The following is a 17519-nucleotide window of genomic DNA, read 5'->3' on the forward strand; positions in this document are numbered from 1 at the left end:
GGATTCGTGTTTTTTGGTCTGACCTCGTCCGCAAGGTCACTCTTTGTGGTCAGTCATCTGAATGACCTTGACTCCCAGAGAATCAAGGTCAGCACTAAAGCCAACGCCTGGGTCTGTACTCTTCAGCACGAATGCCAACTCCTATGTTCTGGGCAGGAATGGGTAGGCAAGTTCAAGGTGCTTTCTCCAATGAGCAAAAACCCTCCTATGTTCTGTTTCTTGGCAGTCTTCTCTCTCCTTAACAGCATAGCTTGTCTAGACATTGTATAACCCCTCTCCCTGGAAATTCACTCAAAAATAATAAGTGTGCTTCCCCTGAGCCTTTCTCAGGCAACAAGCATTTCAAGTAAGTTTGGTTTGGAACACAATTGGTCCCAGAGCTGTACCCTGTGCCAGGAAACACATCCAGATGTTACTCATTAATCCACAAGAAACGATGATCACTGTTGATGATGAGGGTGATGCATTTTGTAACAACTTGCCATCTAGGGAGTTCTAGAGGCCCCTTAGTCTAATGCATTAAAGCTTATCTCTACCTGTTACTCAGGGTCCTCTCACATAAAGAGGGAACGTAATGAAATAGAAACAGCATCAGCCACAAGATTTATAGCCAAGCTCTGCCACTCAATAGATACAAGATATTCTACAAGTTATTTTACCCTAGGAAATGGGGGTTAATTATGCACATTTCATCAGGCTGTTGAGATTAAATGAGAAAATGTGAGTAAAGCCCCTAACTCAGGACTGGACACTATATAGTGATCAATCATTGTCAGTTCTCTTCTTCCCCCTACAATCAGCCAGATCTAATCTGAGCAGTCCTTAATTCGTTCAAGCTGGACACCCTGGTTTAAATGAATTCAGATAGTCTGGACTTTGTTGGAGCATTCTAAGGTGGTGTGAGCCAGATAAAACGGATTTGCTGCGGACTCAGAAGGATATTGGGTTAAAGCTACTTTGAAACTAGTCACAACTAGTTTGAGCTTATTTTAGTCAGTTTGGTCAATTGGTGACCAGACCCAGCTGGTTTGAGATGGTCTAAACCAGTGTGAGATGGTCAGAGCCAATTTTATATGCTTTTAGGCGGCACAACTACAGCCTTTAGCTTGAGCCTTTGTCTTCCATATTGAAGTCTGATGTGACTCCATTTTTTCCAGGTTCAAATCTACCTGTGGCATATTGACCCTGCTGACTTACACTGAGTGTGCTTCTGAATTTATTTCACTTACTTTTAACTGGCTCTTCCAGTGGGTCATAACTGGTCCAAGCATTTAGAACCAGCAGAGGAACCAACAGTCTTCTGCTTTTTCCTTAGAATAAAAGATGAATTTTAGCTCTCAAGGGAATGGGTACAAAGGCTACATTTGTACCCATTCCTGGCTCTCCTTTGGGAGTCCTGGAGTCTTCACAGACCGCTTTAGGAATGTTCTGGCATCATCCTGAACTCAAGCTCTTCCCTCAGTCTCATCCTGCCTCCTAGGAAGCAGGGCCAGGAAGCAGAGACCTTTGATTTACCTTGTCTGGTGACAAGGAGAAAAGCCTCTATATTCTCATTAGCCCAAGACTTCCAACCCCGACATGGATCATGGAGTGGGGAAGGGGTGGAGAGGGTACAGAATCCAGGCAGTAGGGTCCCCCTCATTTATTTGGAGAGCAGGGAAGTGAAAATGTCAGTAGTTCCCAAGCCAGGTGTACATGTAAGCATCGGCATAACAAAATGCATGCTTTTGCATTCTGCATTAAGTAGACTCTGCCTCTTGCCTACTAACATGAATAAGCCAGAGTGAGTTCTCTGAAGGATGGTTTGGTCATGGAAATACATTCAACGTGGAGAGTTGTGTGCCTTTGTGGTGCACCTAGTACGCGCTGATGCACTGTTGAGATGCAGGGACAGCTTTCTTTGGGCTCTGCGGCCTGCCCACAGAGAATCATGTAGAGAGATGTGGTCAGCATGAGGGACCTAAGAACTGCAATGTGTCATATTCTGATTCCTGGTTTTCAGGTGTGCTTTGTTCCCTTCACATTTAAATTTTATTAAGTTTGGGCCAGTCTCAGAATTGATGCATAAATCTATTGTTGTGTGTGTTTGCTTTTCTGCTTAAACTTGTTATTGCAATGATAGACTCTTACAATCCAGAAAATATGATTTACATGTAGAGTGACATGAGTAGGTGATACATGCAGGCAGTGTGAGCCAAGCACTAGTTGGCTATGAGCTCTGTTACCTCCACTCCCTTGGAGGTGTGAGACTCCTGGCTGCCGGGGTCAGGGGCTTGCATCCCAGGATGCTGTAATTCTCGGGAACCTCACCTGCCTGGAGGAGCCAGTATCTGCGAGCAACCAGGAGGCCATGCCACTGCTGGAGCCACAGCCCAGGCCCCTCTTTCTGCCCCAGTAAGAACACTGGTTGCTCTAAGGCCTGAGCTCAGACTCAGCCTGGGCAGGGCAGAGTGAGGCAGCCAGCGCCCCATCAAGGGCATGCACAATGGTGCTGTTGTTGCTGCGGCTGCATTTAATAAGGAGCTGAAATAAAGTACTGTGTTAATTAAGTCACAGCCCGTGTGAAGTCAGCTGTTACCAGCAGTGAGGAAGGATTTCCTGAACCACCTGAGGCGAGATAGCTGGTTTTTGTGTAAGACATTTGCTAACTGCAGAGAAAGCTGAGAGCCGTGGGTTGCTCCTGGCCAGCCCAGGCTGTTCACCTTGGAGCTCAGTGGTTCAGGCCCAAGTCCAAGGCAGAGTTGTGTCCAAAATAAAGGTATAATTATCACTATGCTGACTCAAGGAAGAGTGATTAAAAAAAAAAAAAGGCATGTGTAATAGAGTCAGGCAGACCTGGGACAAAGTCCTGGCTCTAGAACTTTCTAATTGGTAGTGTTAAATAACTGAGTCTCAGTTTCTTCGGATCAGTGGCTAGTAAGTTTTAAGTGAGATACAGCAAGGGAACTGTTTGGCTGTTTCTAGTGCTCCATATATGTCCACTCTCCACCCCTTAAGAGTAGGCAGCATGTTTTTCAAAATGCCTTTGTGGGTTTTATTTGTTGAGTAATAGGCCACATCCTACAGGAAGGTAAGCTAATGGCTATTCTGGGGTCAGCCTGTCTGCAAGTGAGAACAAGACTGATGAGCCAGCTGCACTGGTCCATGAGCTTCCCAAACCTGATATCAGACCCACCACTCTTAGCTTACTAAGTAGAGTGTTAGAGGAATCTGGCAGAAAGCCAAGTCCAACTCTCTCAGCTGCAGACATTTGCCCCTTCACTTCTTTGGTGGTATTGTGGCCTCAAAACTCTCCTGACGATGTACACACAATTTCCCTTCCCATCACACAGGCATTTGGATTCTCCGCCCCTCCCACTTCTGTTGCAGGACCCTACCCTTCCTCACTTCCCCCCATATCCCACCTTCTACTTCCAATAACTTCTAAATCCTTTTCCTTTTTTGAGCCCCTGGTTACCTTTCCCATGCACACTGAGATTGGGGCCTACATTCAGGGTTGCTCCCCAGTTCCTAGTCTGTAACAGGAAAGGGACATAGGGGCTAGGCTCATTCTGCACCTCTTCCTGTGTGCCTAGCACTGTGAGGTACATCATACATATACGCATATACATGCACACTCTCACACTCACCCAACACACTGACTCACCCACACTCATGCACCCTCATTCTCATTCACTCACCCACATTCACATACTCACACATGCATTGTTATCATACCCACAACAGTCATCCAGGTTTGGTTTGCAGAGGAGGCCACGGGAGGTTATAAGGATTAAGAAACTCACTAGAGTTCATATTGCAAGTTGGCTTAGTTCCAAAGCTAAGGTGCACACAGCTTCTTTGATGAACAAAGGACAGCAGCTTAGATCAACTGATGTATCGATACACAGCGTGGATTGTTTACACAGGATACTTTTAAATTATTGGAAAGACTATCTCTCATGACAGTGGATTGTCAGCCCACTCATAAAACCAATCCCATTATTTGGATGGGGCAGTGGGTTGATTTGGGTAAGACCCACCTGAAAGGAAGAATAGACTCCCTAGCACATATTATAAAACTATCTACACGTTTAAGTGTCTTTGAGCACATGTAGTTATTGAACTTCTTGTGACCGTGGGTCAAGAACTGTACTTTTTTTTTTTTTTAACATAGTTTCCTATCCATATTGGATAGGGGTTTAAGAATATGGCAATTGAAATGCTTATCCAGGGACACAGGTGCACATAGATTTTGTCCTCATGAAAAGAGTAGTGCCCTTGATATAGAACACTCCTTTCAAGGGTGTTTCTAGTTTTAATCAATATACTATAATTATGGAATTTTCTCATATTTTAACTCTTGTCAACATTCAGCAACAGATCTTGTTGGTCACATCTTCTCTCATTATTTTGCTTTTAATTTTGATTCATCTCTTAACAAAATCAAGCACTTCGAAATATTTTAATTAAGGAAGAATACCTAGGGTTATATTATTGTTGAGCCCTTAAATATTCAGAATATCTTTCTGGAGTCTTTACAAATGAGTGACATCTTCTTAGGTGGGCCTACAATCCAATGACTGTAACCTTTGCCTCAGAAATCTCCAAGAAGAGGCTGTTCCTTTGTTGATAATAATAACCTTGCTAATTTTTTTCTGGTCTGTTTGAATACACATAGCATTCATTTTTCTTCATATTCAAGAATATCTGCAGAATAGATGCAGGCATAGATCTTGATTCAGTAATTCTCTCTTATCACTTTGTTTCCATCCAATCTCTAGATTTAATTTCGTGGTTTTATTTTATTTTGGATTTTCCTTATGGATGAGCTCTGTAAAGCTTAATTGGGCCTCTCTGCCTCATTCCTTCTCTCCCTTCCTTCTTTCTACCATCTCCTCCTTTTCTCCTTCCTTCCCTTCCTGAGAATATAGTCCTGGCAAGGACTCACTCATGGCAGCCACCATAATTTGTGTCCACCCACAGACTTACAAGACAACTATAAAGCAGCTCCACTTTCCTTCTAGGGAACTGGCATTTCTTTTGTATTGCAGAAGTGAGAAAACCCATTAATTTTGAAACAAATGTATGCAAATACATTTATTAATATAGGAAATAGGAAAATCAGTTATTGCTTCCTTTATAAATAATACAGGCTTAAGTTTTAAAGATATTACTTTTGCTAAAATACATTAGACAGCTGTGAAAAAAATAACATTTTTCTTTGTGGTAATATCTTTAACCAGATTTGTAGCACTAACAATATTTCCTATGTATATATTATTTTTATTTAATACAGGTAATCTTTTTATTACCAAATCATATTGTTTCTCAAGAGATTACCATCAGCATTCATAAAAGCTGCAAAAAGAAAACAGGATGATGAGGAGGCATCAATCTCTCGCGGATGTAAGGCTCAGGCTGCAGATTAAATATACAAAGCTCTTAATACATTTAAATGAGCGACTCATTAGGTACAGATTTATTTAGAAATATTCTTCCTCCATTTTGTTTCCATTTCAATTTGAATCTGATGGTAGAACTCATTCTCTAATATCAACCAAGAGCAAAGCGACCTTGGATAAAAGCTACATCTTTAAGCTGCCATTTATTGTTTGGCTGCAAACCCATGGGTAACTGGGTCTCTTGGTGTCCCTGTCTCTGTGCAGAGAGTGACCCATGGATCTCACTGGATCCTCAAATCTGGCTTGGAAAATTGATCAGCCTGCCACAATGCCCTGGTGTGGCCTACCTCAGGTGTGTGTCAGGTTCTTCCTTCTCAGAAAGCTGAATGTTCTTGGCCTATACATAATCTGTAAGTTTACCCAGGCTCAGGGGTTCCCCCCAGTAAACTGGCACAAGACAAGGTATGGCCTTTGGAGTTGTAACCATGGATATGACCCCAGTCCTGCCACTCATTGCTTTAGGAAAATCAGTAAACTTTGAGGAGCATGTTTCTAGTCTGCAAAATGGAAGTATTAATTCTTTCTTAATGCACCTGCTGTGAAGACTAAGAGAGAGTATCTATATATGTATAACATGCTAACATAGAGTAGACTTGCCAAGAGAAGGCTCTTGCCTTTTTTACCCTTCATCCTCTGTGCAGCTGCCCAAAGCTTCCTTAGGTAAATGCTAACAGGAAACTTCAGTCATCTGAAAAGTAAAGGAAGCTAACAGAAGCGAAAGAGGGACTGGCATTCTGGGTTCTAACCCTCTGTTCGTGGGGCCACATGTGCACTGCAGAAATTGACAGAAAGAAAATCCTGGTTGAACAAAGGTCTGACCTTAATGCGGACAAATGAACTATTGAATCCCAGGCAGAAAGGTATTCCTCGGATGTCTCTAAACTTAAGTAGACCCAAAACCTAGTTTCAGAAAATCTTTCCTGAAGTCCCTCTGCCCTCAGCATCTTCATTCCTTCAACTGGGACCTTTCTGCCCCCTCTGATTCCCAAGATAGCTTCATGAATGAGAAGAACAAGGAATCAAAAGAAAGAATTTGCCTTAAATCTTACCTGGTACAATTGTAGCTGCCAAGCTCAGGACTGCATTAAGCCACCTGTGGAAATGGGCCTTGGAATTAAGGCTGGCTTTGGCTGGTGTTGCAGACATCTTATCTTCATATATCAGCTTCCTATCCCTTGAATGCTGGCGTGCCTCCAGCTCTCCATCCTCGGGCTTTCTCTTCTCAAGACTGCTGTGTTAGATGTCACCATGCTAGGTTACATGACCCTGACTTGACTTGCCTTCTTACACCTCTGTTCCTGACCGAAGGCTTCCTTCTGTTCAGAACACTGTTCTGTCTTCTCTGTCAGCAGGCTTGCAGACCCAGCAGGGGTGTACTTCTCCGGGAAACATTCCCCAACCCCTTCATAGAATATCTGACCCACTCTCGGTCCTGAAAGAATGGTTTATTAGACCCTGTCTTTGTGTCTGATTCAAGGCTACCCTTCAGCAAATTTGAGGAATGGTCAGACAAATAACCATGTTTCTGATCTGATCCTTTTATTTCATTATTATTATCCATGCATCTTCTGTGCAAGCTCTCAGTGCAAGGTTCCAGAGAAAGTTTGAGTGAATAGATGCTTGAATAAACCATCACATGCACTCATGGACTGATGAATGAATATGTGTGGGAGTGAATGAAAAGTTCTAATGGCAGAACCCATGCCTCAGCAACAGAATGGATGAGTGGAGGCCCGTACAAGCAGTCCCTGCACGCCCTGAGTTCTCATGGCAAGCAGCTAATCATATCATCTCCTTCTTCCATACAGGGTGGAAGCTTTGATGTGGCAGATAGAATGTTCCACAGCATAAAGAATGCATGGGAGTCGGCCTCCAGAGAGAACATGAGTGATGTCAGGGAGCTGACCCCGGAGTTCTTCTACCTGCCCGAGTTTCTAACCAACTGCAATGCGGTGGAGTTTGGTGAGTGGAAGCCTGTGTGAGGCCAGCATGGGCCAGGAAGTGCAGAGCTCTATTTTCCAGAGTTTGGGACTAACTTTGTGAATAATCTTTGCTGAGCAACTAAACAGACACCTCATGAGATCCATGCAGTTGGTGTGAGGCTTCCACTGGGTGGCAGCACCTGATGAAAAGGTGAGAACTAGAGAAAGATGCTGGGCCCAGGCCGCCAGAACTGCTCTTCCCATGACCTTTCCTCTGAAGGTCCCTAGGCCCTAGTCTGCAGCAAGGGGCAGCCAGGGAGCAGCAGCCATTGCTAATAGCCTGGTCTCGCACTTCTCTACTGTGTGACCTTGGACAAGCCCCTGTCTTTGTCTGGCCCCGTTTTCCTCCATGTCCCACAAATGGGTTAGCCTGGACTCCATGATCGGAACCCAGAGATGCTGGGTCTCCCAGGACAAGTTGCTGGGTGGTATCCAACAGTAATTGTATAGACACCCTGATGGCTTCTCCTTTTTCTTCAGTCCCTACCCCAGGATGAGCCATGCCTTCTCACTGACTGCTTTAGAGGAAGAATGAACATTTCAGGAGGCCTAGTCTGCAGGTCTCCTGATTACTGTGTGTGTACCTCAGGAGCCTCCACCGCAAATGTCAGGGTGACTTGTGGAGGGGGTATGTGGTCAGAGCCTGGGGTATATAGGATGGGCAACTCTCCATCTAAGGCAAGGGGATGGAATCCCCCACCCTAAGGAGGATACTCACGAATCATTGCCAGCACATATCTGGAGCCCCATAGCTCCTCTTCCCCTCCAAATAGCACATATCAGCCTGTACCTCAAGCCAGGCCAAGTGCAGGCCTAGGGCACATAGATAAGGAGATCCAGCCCCTGCTATAGGTGCTCACCTTTTGTTCGATGATTTGCAGCCAAAATACCTGTGGAGCATTTAGAACATGCCCATGCCTAGGCCTGTGTCCAGCAAGTCTGATCCCATGGAACTTGGTGGCCTTAGCCATGTTTATGTTCTCAGATACTTGAGTGCATCAGAGATGAGAATGGACGAATGCAAAGGCCATTCTTTAGCCATCCCCACAAGGCTTCGGGGCGAGGGGGTGAGAAAGTAGTAGGGGACCAGGAATGGTAGAAGCCAAAAGAGATGGCCAGCCAGCCTGGGTTGAGGGGAGTGCTGGAGGGGTAAGGGAGTGATTGGAAATAAAGGCAGGGCTCTGCGTGGAAGTGAGGAGGGTCTTAGTGCAGAAATGGCTCACATGCTGAGGACCAGGCATCCTCAGGAAAGTCAGGGAAACAAGGGATTATTGAGCACCTGTTGTAAGAAGGCAGTTTTATAAGCACTGGGGAATTGAAGAATTACTTGTGTCTTCTGGGACAGAATGCTTTGAATGTGTTTATATTCCATGCGGGGGTTGGGGTAAGGGATGGAAAATACACACAAATAAATAAGTAAAATATTGTATGATGCTGAGAAGTCCTACAAGAAAAGAAGGTAAGAAAATGGTTTGAAGTGACTCAGAGAGCCTTGTGTTATTTTAGTCCCCAGGAGGGACCTGTCTGAGTAGGTGACAGGTGAGCTGAGACTAAATGATGAGAAAGGCCATACCAGGCACAGCCCTGTAGGCCAGAGAGAGAAGAGAAAGATTTTATTTTAGTTGCACCATGAAGGCTCTGGAGGGTTTTATAGCTAATATTTATTGAGCAACCTCATATGCTTGGAATTATTCTAAACATGTTATTTGTACTTTCTCTTTTAATCCTTATACCACCTCTGGGCGGTAACAGGTGGGAAGAGTAAATCCCAAAACCATTAGGCAACTTGTTCAAGTTTGTGCAGCTAATGGGAAGGATAGAGACTTGGGCTTGAATCCAGGCTCTTCTTTTTAATGTCTGAGGAAGTTCCCTCTGAAAACCTTGTTGTCTTCACTTTAAAAATTAAGAGAAAACACATAAATTATAGAGCTAAATGAAGATTCAATAAGATGATGTGTGCCAAGCACCTAGCATAGTGCCCTGGCATACATTTAGGTGTTCAAAACACGATAGCTTTTATTATTGTTGTTACCTCCCTCTTCTTTCAGCACTATACAGAACGCACCCAGATGAGAAGGCATAGAATAGTGGGAAGGAAGAAGTGCAAACAATGAAGACACTACAATCGTTTTTATACACTTGTGAGTCAGGCACAGACGCTATGTGGGAAGCTAGGAGGGCCTTATGGAGGGCTCAAAGGCTTAGAGGCCAAGTAGGAATATTCCAGGCAGAAAAGGGTGGAGATATTCCAGATAGAGGAGGCAGGAAGCAGTGTAGCCTGTGTAGGACACAGCCTACAGTCTGATATGCATGGAATCAGCAGTCCTGGATAGCACACTGTTACACTCCCTGGTTCCTAGCCCAATTTGGGCTCCCATTTACTCAAAGCCCCGCTGTTTCTCACCCCACTCAGGCTGCATGCAGGATGGAACAGCACTGGGGGATGTGCAGCTCCCTCCTTGGGCTGATGAGGATCCTCGGAAATTTGTCAGCCTGCACAGACAGGTGAGTTGGGCGTGAGTATTCCAAAGTCCCTGGGATCCTGAATGAAGACCTCAGCAGCCCCTTAATTTCCAGGGAGGCTTCCTGTGCAATTGCAAAGCTAGTGACAAGCATTTCTGAGGCTCTTATTTATCTCTAGAGAGTCCAGAGAAGGGGCTGGGCTCTGTGTCCCACATTGGCAGGAAAAGAAGGGTTCTGGGCTCTTTCAAGAGTTCCATTAGGCCTTGCCCTTAGTACCAGTTTGCTGCAGGAATTACTGGGGGAGCAAATTCAGTTTTTGTTGGATGCCCTGGTGGGCAAGTCAGTGTCTTTAGCCAGCCCTATAGGCAAGATCATGCCCTGGGCCATACTGCCTGGTATAGTTCAGAGAGGGGCTAGAGGCCCCAAGGGGTTCCTTCTTGCCAACGGATTTACCAGGACTGGAGAGGACTTGGCTTATTACTCAAAAAGGCTAATGTAGGTAGAGGGCAGAGGCCATTTTGGGACACATATCTTGGATCGAATGCCTGGGTTAGTACTAACATGTGAAAATATGTTCAACATCATTAGTAAACAGAGAAACATGCAGTAAAACCACAATGAGATGTTACTTCACACTCACATGAGTGGCTAAAATTTAAAATACTGATAAAAACAAGAATAAGCAAAGGTGTGGAACCACCAGAATTCATCATACATTGCTGACAAGAAAAGCACAATGGTGTAGCCATTTTGGAAAAACAGATTGGTAATTTCTTATAAAGTTGAAGATACATTTAGTGTTATCACCCAGCAATTCCACTTGTAACTATCTGCCCAAGAGAAATGAAAATATGTCCACAGAAAATGTGTACATGAAATCCATCAGTTTTATTCTTACTAGTCAAAACTGAAAACAACTGAAGTGTCCATCAACTGGTAAATGGATAAACAAATGATACATGCACACAATGTAATAGTGCTTAACAGTAAAAAGGAACAAATTACTAATACATGGAGCAATATGGGTGAATCTCAAAAGCCTTATCCTAAGGAAAAACAAACAAACCCATAACCCAAAGCTACATACCATGGGATTCTATTTATGTGACATTCTGTAAAAGGTAAAACTGTAGGAACAGAAAGCAGATCAGTGGTTACCAAGGTCTGAAGTAGGGGATGGCAGCAAAGGAGTACATGATGGCATACATTTGTCAGAACTGTACATGTTGAACTGTACATTTTAAAAAGGTGAATTTTATTATGTAAATTATACCTAAAAAGAAAAAAAAATCTGGAGAATGCTTGATTACTAACAACAAAACTTGGGCCTTTTCTTCTGTTCTCTCTTTGCAAGGAGAAAATTCTTCCCTGGTTTATCCTTGCCTTGCCTCTGGAATCTCAGTAACATCAGTCACCTCTTTCATAATTCACTGATCTTGAGTACTTGGGCTAGAAATAAACTTGACCTTTAGAGAGGTGGCAGCATCCCTCTCCCCAGTGTTCTCATAAAAGTTTTTGGCCTAGGGCAAATGAGAAAGCTCACTCTACAGGCATGACTACAGATGCCAGTGGTGTAGTGAAGAACCAATTTGATCAAACTGATCAAATTTTTTACAGATACAATTTGATTAAATTGATCAAATTGTATCTGTAAAAAATGCTACAAAGGTTAAACACACAGTGCCATGAAATGTAGGTTAGAGATGTGATCCGGGGAGAGCTCTTTTAGTGGAATGAAGATTGGGTTAGAATGTATTAGGATTTAATGATTGATATCAGTGAAAATATCAGAGTAGAAACCTCTGAAAATCCTCTACTCATAAAAGCAATAAGAATAATGGCAAAATTTGTCATAACAAACTTTTCAGAACTCTGTAAATTAACCAAAGGCTTGTAATAATCAGGGAAGTATTTCTTCAAGAAAAATCACTGGATCTTGATAAGAATAGAAGCTCTGTGGTGTCTTAACTTGCATCATTCCCATTTCTCTTCTCCAGCTCTGTAATAGCCTTGAAAACCAAGAGCCTACAATCACAGTAAAACCAACAGCCTGGCGGTCATTGGAGGGAGTAGAATAGAGTTGGAGCTCCTTCAAAGACCCGTACCCAGAGAACTATCATTATTTGACCTGTTTGGTGGTTCCCTGAAAGACTCCACTCAAAGCCTGCCCAGTGCAAATAGCCCTTTCTTCAATGACATTTATCAAAAACAATCAGAGACAATTGTTTAACACTGCGGCTGCCAAAGGCTATAGATAATAATTAGCAAACAATATTTTTGCTAACCAAAAAGCTTAAAAGGAAAAACTGGGGCATGAGATGTTTATAGGAGGCCTTTAAAAACTTCAAACTATCTCTGGTAACCCAGAAAGACACACATCTAGGGCTATTTTCATGCACAAGGCTGTGCTCATGCTCAAGAAAGACCTAAAAAGGCCCTAAGCTCTCAATTCTGGCTGACTTTGAGGCTTGGTGCTAGCAGGATGTAAAGGTAAAGGTGGAGTTTTAAATTGCCTTGCTAAACATTGATACCATGCCCTAACATGCACAGAGAGGCCCTGGGCAAAGACTTGGAGACTTATTTGTTTTAGGCGTTTAAAGAAATCTTCATCCAATCATTAGCTGACCATTAAGCTAACAGAGCAGAGACTTTATTGGCCACATAAAACAAAAAATACAGATTTTATAAAACTAGTTAAGAAAAGTTATTAGAAAAAATAAAAACAACAAACAATAACAACAAACAACAAATACAATAACAACAATAACAACAAACCCTGGGGAGGGGGTAGAATCCGATTTCTAGAATTGCCACATTATAATATTTAAAATGACCAGTTTTCCACAAAAATTATAAAGTATATAAAGAAAAAGAAAGCATGGACTATACAAAGGAGAAAAAGCAGTCAATAAAACTATACCCAAAGAAGACCAAACTTTGGACTTATTAGACAAAGATTTTAAATAAGCTATTGTAAATACGTTCAAAGAACTAAATAAAACCATGTTTAACAGATTAAAGGACAGTATCATCATGACGTTTCACCAACAGACAATATCAATAAAGAGATAAAAAAAATTGTAGAAAGAAACCGAATAGAAATTGTGGAGATGAAAAATATAGTAACTGAAATGAAAAATTCAGTAGAGGGCATTAATAGTAGGTTCGAGTAGGCAGACGAAGGAATCAGGAAAGTTGAAGATAAATCAATTGAGACAGTTAAGTCAGAAACAAACAGAAAAATTAATGAATAAAAATGAACAGAGCCTAGAGACCTGTATAACACTATCAAGCATACCAGACAGAATATACATAAGGGAAGTACCAGATGGAGAGTAGAGAAAGGGGCAGAAAGAATATTTGAAAAAATAATATTAAAAAATATTCCAAATTTGATGCAAAGCATTAATGTATACACTCTAGAAACTCTAAGAAGGATAACTCAAAAACACAACCTAATCAAACTGTTAAAAGATCAAGTCAAAAAAATAATTTCGAAAGCAACAAGAGTGAAGCAAGTCATCACCTAAAATGTATTTTAAATAAGATTAATAGTTAATATTTTATCAGAAACTGTAGAGGCTAGAAGGCAGTGGTATGACATAAAGTGCTGAAAGATTGCCAATCATGACAGAAAAAATATATCTAGAAAAAAATCCTTCATAACTGAAGAAGAAATGTATTGACATTCTCAATAAATGAAACAAAGAATTTATTACCAGTAGAACCGCCCTACAAGAAATACTAAAGAGAATTCTTCATCCTGAAATAAACAACACTAGACAGTAACTCAAATACATATAAAAATAAAAGAATTAAATAATAATAGGAAATGGAGATGGTAAGGATGGGTAAAAAAATTCTGGTTATGAAGGAGAGAATGACGAGAGAGGATAGTACCAGGTGGGGATGAGAGGTTAAGGGAATAGGCTTTATTTTTAAAATTTTAGTAAGCATGTTTAAGAAACAGTGGGAAAGAGAGGTTGGATAAGAAAAAAATAATTAATAAATTCCTGAGAAAGTAGGAGGATTTGGATTCCAAACCAAATAAAAAGGATTAGTTTTATAAAAGAGGTAGAACAGCTTCTTGAATTAAATGGGAGGGAAGGAGGTCAGGGGGTGGCAGATGAAGGTAGGTTTATATGTGTTCTAAGAAAGATTTAGGAGTTTCTAATTGGTTTCTGTTTTCTCTGTAAAGTGGGAGGTATGGTCAGCTGCTTAGAGTGGACAGTGGAAGAGAGTCAGAGTTGAGGAGAGAATCAGAGTTGAGCAGGGAATGTGAAATAGTCATGTGGAACAATTAAGCATGAGTTGGCCAGAGAAACATATCTGGGTTTTCTGGCAATGCTCAGTGTCCATTTGAGATTGGTAATCAAAAATTATAGGATAATTAATGTATTGCCTTGTGTGACGTTCTCCAGATACTCTGGTATAGCCAGGAAGACAAAAAATATTTGCATTTTTTCAGAGTGCTATGAGAAGACAGAAGTACACATTATTCAAAAACGTAACAAGAAATATTGCCCACATTGTTATTGAAATGATGACCCACTAAATCTGAGCTGGATCAAGGTGTGGCTAAAGACAGTATAGATTAACAACTAAAACAAATAAAGGAGTGAGGAGACTGAAAATACTGATAAGGTGGAATAATAATTTTAGGAAGTAAACAACCAGCAAGATAAGGGTGTGGCTTTCACCAACTGGGTTGTTTGAAATGAATAATTTTGAGGATAGAGCAGTTAAAGATACTGACTTGGGTTAAGGTGTGTTTATGAGAGTGGGTGACTTTAGGTAGAATGAAGGCATAAGTCATTGGAGAAGGGAAGCTTAAGAAACTGAGAGATGGGAGATTGAAAACACCAAGAATGATCATGGCAAATCTTGGGCTCTGCTCAGTAGAAACAGGTACCATCTCTCAGGTCAACTGAGATGTCCATACACTGCCCACGGTTCTTCTTGCTCATGTATGGAAACGTTGAGAAATACTGCCAACCTGGGTACCCTAATCTAAGCCAGCACCATCCATCTGGGCTGTATCTCTGAGCATGCTTGGACTCCTGTGATAAATTCTTTCAGTTTCCTTTTAGATGTCATCTTTAGTTAGAGGCAGACATTGCTGGCTTCCAGTGGAAGCTGTGTTCCTGAGAAGGGTGAAGTTTAGGTCTCACTTAGAGGATGTGAGCTCAGAGCAAGGATTTGTGGCTGAGTCTGGAACATCTCCTGTCCTCCCACCTGGGGACAGAGAGCTTGAGCATGGACAAAATATTCTTCAAGGTCATCACACTTGCTCCTTTGGTGCATGAGTGCTCTTGCCTGCTGTATGCCCTGGACTGGACAGAGTTGTCTTAATCAGGGAAGTTCACATTACCAGGGACTGAGCTGCACCTCAAAAGCAGATTCTGTTCTTTCTGGTCAAAAGCAGATTCTGTTCTTTCTGGATAATTTTAAAAGGGGCCGAGATCCAGATGTCAGTTAATTTCTAGGTACTTGAGTGAACTGAGATCTGCTCAGTGAGGCTGGATGTCCCTTGTGGAGTTCTGAGGCCTGAAAGTTGGGAACTAGGACAGTAGTTTCAAAAAATACACATGAGCGTGCCCCAGAAGTGGGATAATTATACCTGCCAGCAAAATGTGGTGCTGATGGGCAGAGACAACAAACATAAAACCCCAAGCCATGCCAGGTACCTAGTAGGTGTCCATTGTAATCACTGGAGCTAATACTACTACAAGGAGATTGCTGCGTGCCAGTCATGGATGCAAAACAACCTGCACATAAACCCACAAAGAAGGTACAATTATTGTCCCTATTTTACAAATGAAGAAACGGAGGAACAGAGATGTTAAGGAGCATAAGTGGCAATGAGTGGGTCCAATCCTTTCCAGAATGTGTTCTCCTAATTGCAACACTTAGTCTCAACCTCCTGACAGTCTCTGGTCAGAATCAGCTCTCTTCTTCCTATGCCAGTTCTTATCCGGATCCCAAGACTTTATTTTCAGTCTGGTCTCTTTCATTCAGCTATCGCTCCAAGACCTGTGTGACCTATTCTGATCCTCTTGGTTATTTTATGGAGTGTATGAGGTAGGATGGTGGAAACAGATCTGTTTTGCCACTAATTGGAGGCAAGAATTGGTTGGTCCATGGTGCCCTGCACATCTGCCCATTTAGAGCTCACCAAGCCCAGGGAGGCATCATTCACTTCCTGTGCAGAGCCAGCATCCTGAACCACATACCCCTTCCTGATCTGTGCAGTGAGCATATGAGTCTGTGAAAGGCCTGCATGTTTCATGTTCTTTGGGTTTTGGTTCCAGGCTTTGGAAAGTGATTTCGTCAGTGCCAACCTCCACCACTGGATAGACCTCATTTTTGGGTACAAGCAGCAGGGGTCAGCTGCAGTGGAAGCTGTTAATACCTTCCACCCCTACTTCTACGGTGACAAAATGGACCTCAGCAGCATTGGTGACCCCCTGATCAGGAATACCATCTTGGGGTTTGTCAGCAACTTTGGACAGGTTCCCAAACAGGTACAGCATGACATGTCCTTTGTTTTCCTTTCTCAAAACAAGTGTGTGCAGCGTGAGCTTTGGGGGGAGAGTGAGGACATTTTCTCCTGGGATGGAAGCAAGAAAGAGGACTGGAAAGGCAAAATGGTCTCTGATCATTCTCCTATGCCTTCAAAATCAAGGCTTAACCCTGAGTTACCACCTGATGTCAATGAAAGTAATGCCATCATTAGTGATGATAATGAAGGCTACATACATCTGTGATATATCTGATAGACACTATGATTAATCCATAAGATCTAATTATTTATATGTATCTACCCTGTAGGGTGGTTGCGAAGATTCAGTAATCAAGTGTTCAGATATCAAGTGTTCGAAAGTGTCTGAAATATGATTAGCACTCAACAAATGTTAGTTATTAGTGTGATTACCTCATTGAATCCTCTCATAAGCTTTGAGTATAGGAATTATTCTTTTACAGATGAGGAAACTGGGGCTGAAAGGGGCTAATAAATAAGATGCCTACAATTGCAGCATTAGCAGGCGCAGAGGTAGAGCTCTAGCCTCATCTGGCTGGTTCCAAAGTCCATGTCACATTGCCACTGGTGTGAGAGTCTCAGTTCTGCCCCCTGGGGCCCCTGGTAAAGTGTCAGGGATCTCACATGAGCCCTTGCTCCGCTGGCTCCATCCCCCATCAGTATAGTCACATGGCAGTGTGAGGCTGTGCATTCACGTTGATGCCCTGATGAATGGTGTGCAGGAGAGTTAGGCATTTATTTAATCGATTTTTTCCTGTTTATCCTCAAACATTAGTTCAGTGTAGAGAAGTTTTATCCCTGAGCATGGCCATCTAGGGGTCAGAAGCATGGTCCAATGGGTAGAGTCCTAGCCTGGACACTCAGGAGTCACTGGGAAATGAGAGCACAAGCCCAGCCAATTTTAGAACCATCCTGGGCCACGGCCTTCCCCACATGTAACCATGAGGACTGAATGGTCTCATCTCAGTTAGTGCAAAACTAATAACATCTTTTCTGCCTGGTCTTAATGTGGCATTTTTGTGTTTGCCCAGCTCTCACTAATGGGAATGTGGAAGGGCCTGAGGGTGTCTTGGAGAATGGATGGCACAT

General features: G+C 42.5%; 1 protein-coding gene across 6 annotated transcripts in view; it reads left to right on the forward strand.

Annotated features, from left to right (window-relative positions):
• Window positions 1–17519, forward strand: part of WDFY4 (WDFY family member 4) — a 288917-nt gene that overhangs the window by 253624 nt on the left and 17774 nt on the right. For all 6 annotated transcript variants that reach the window (XM_011355393.2, XM_011355394.2, XM_011355392.1 and 3 more), the window contains 3 exons: window positions 7253–7406; window positions 9840–9931; window positions 16201–16413. In XM_011355393.2, the coding sequence (XP_011353695.1) occupies window positions 7253–7406; window positions 9840–9931; window positions 16201–16413 (459 nt within the window). The remainder of the gene's footprint in view (window positions 1–7252; window positions 7407–9839; window positions 9932–16200; window positions 16414–17519) is intronic.

Source organism: Pteropus vampyrus, unplaced genomic scaffold (genome assembly GCF_000151845.1).
Source record: "Pteropus vampyrus isolate Shadow unplaced genomic scaffold, Pvam_2.0 Scaffold20, whole genome shotgun sequence".
In the NCBI taxonomy this organism is placed as follows: domain Eukaryota; kingdom Metazoa; phylum Chordata; class Mammalia; order Chiroptera; family Pteropodidae; genus Pteropus; species Pteropus vampyrus.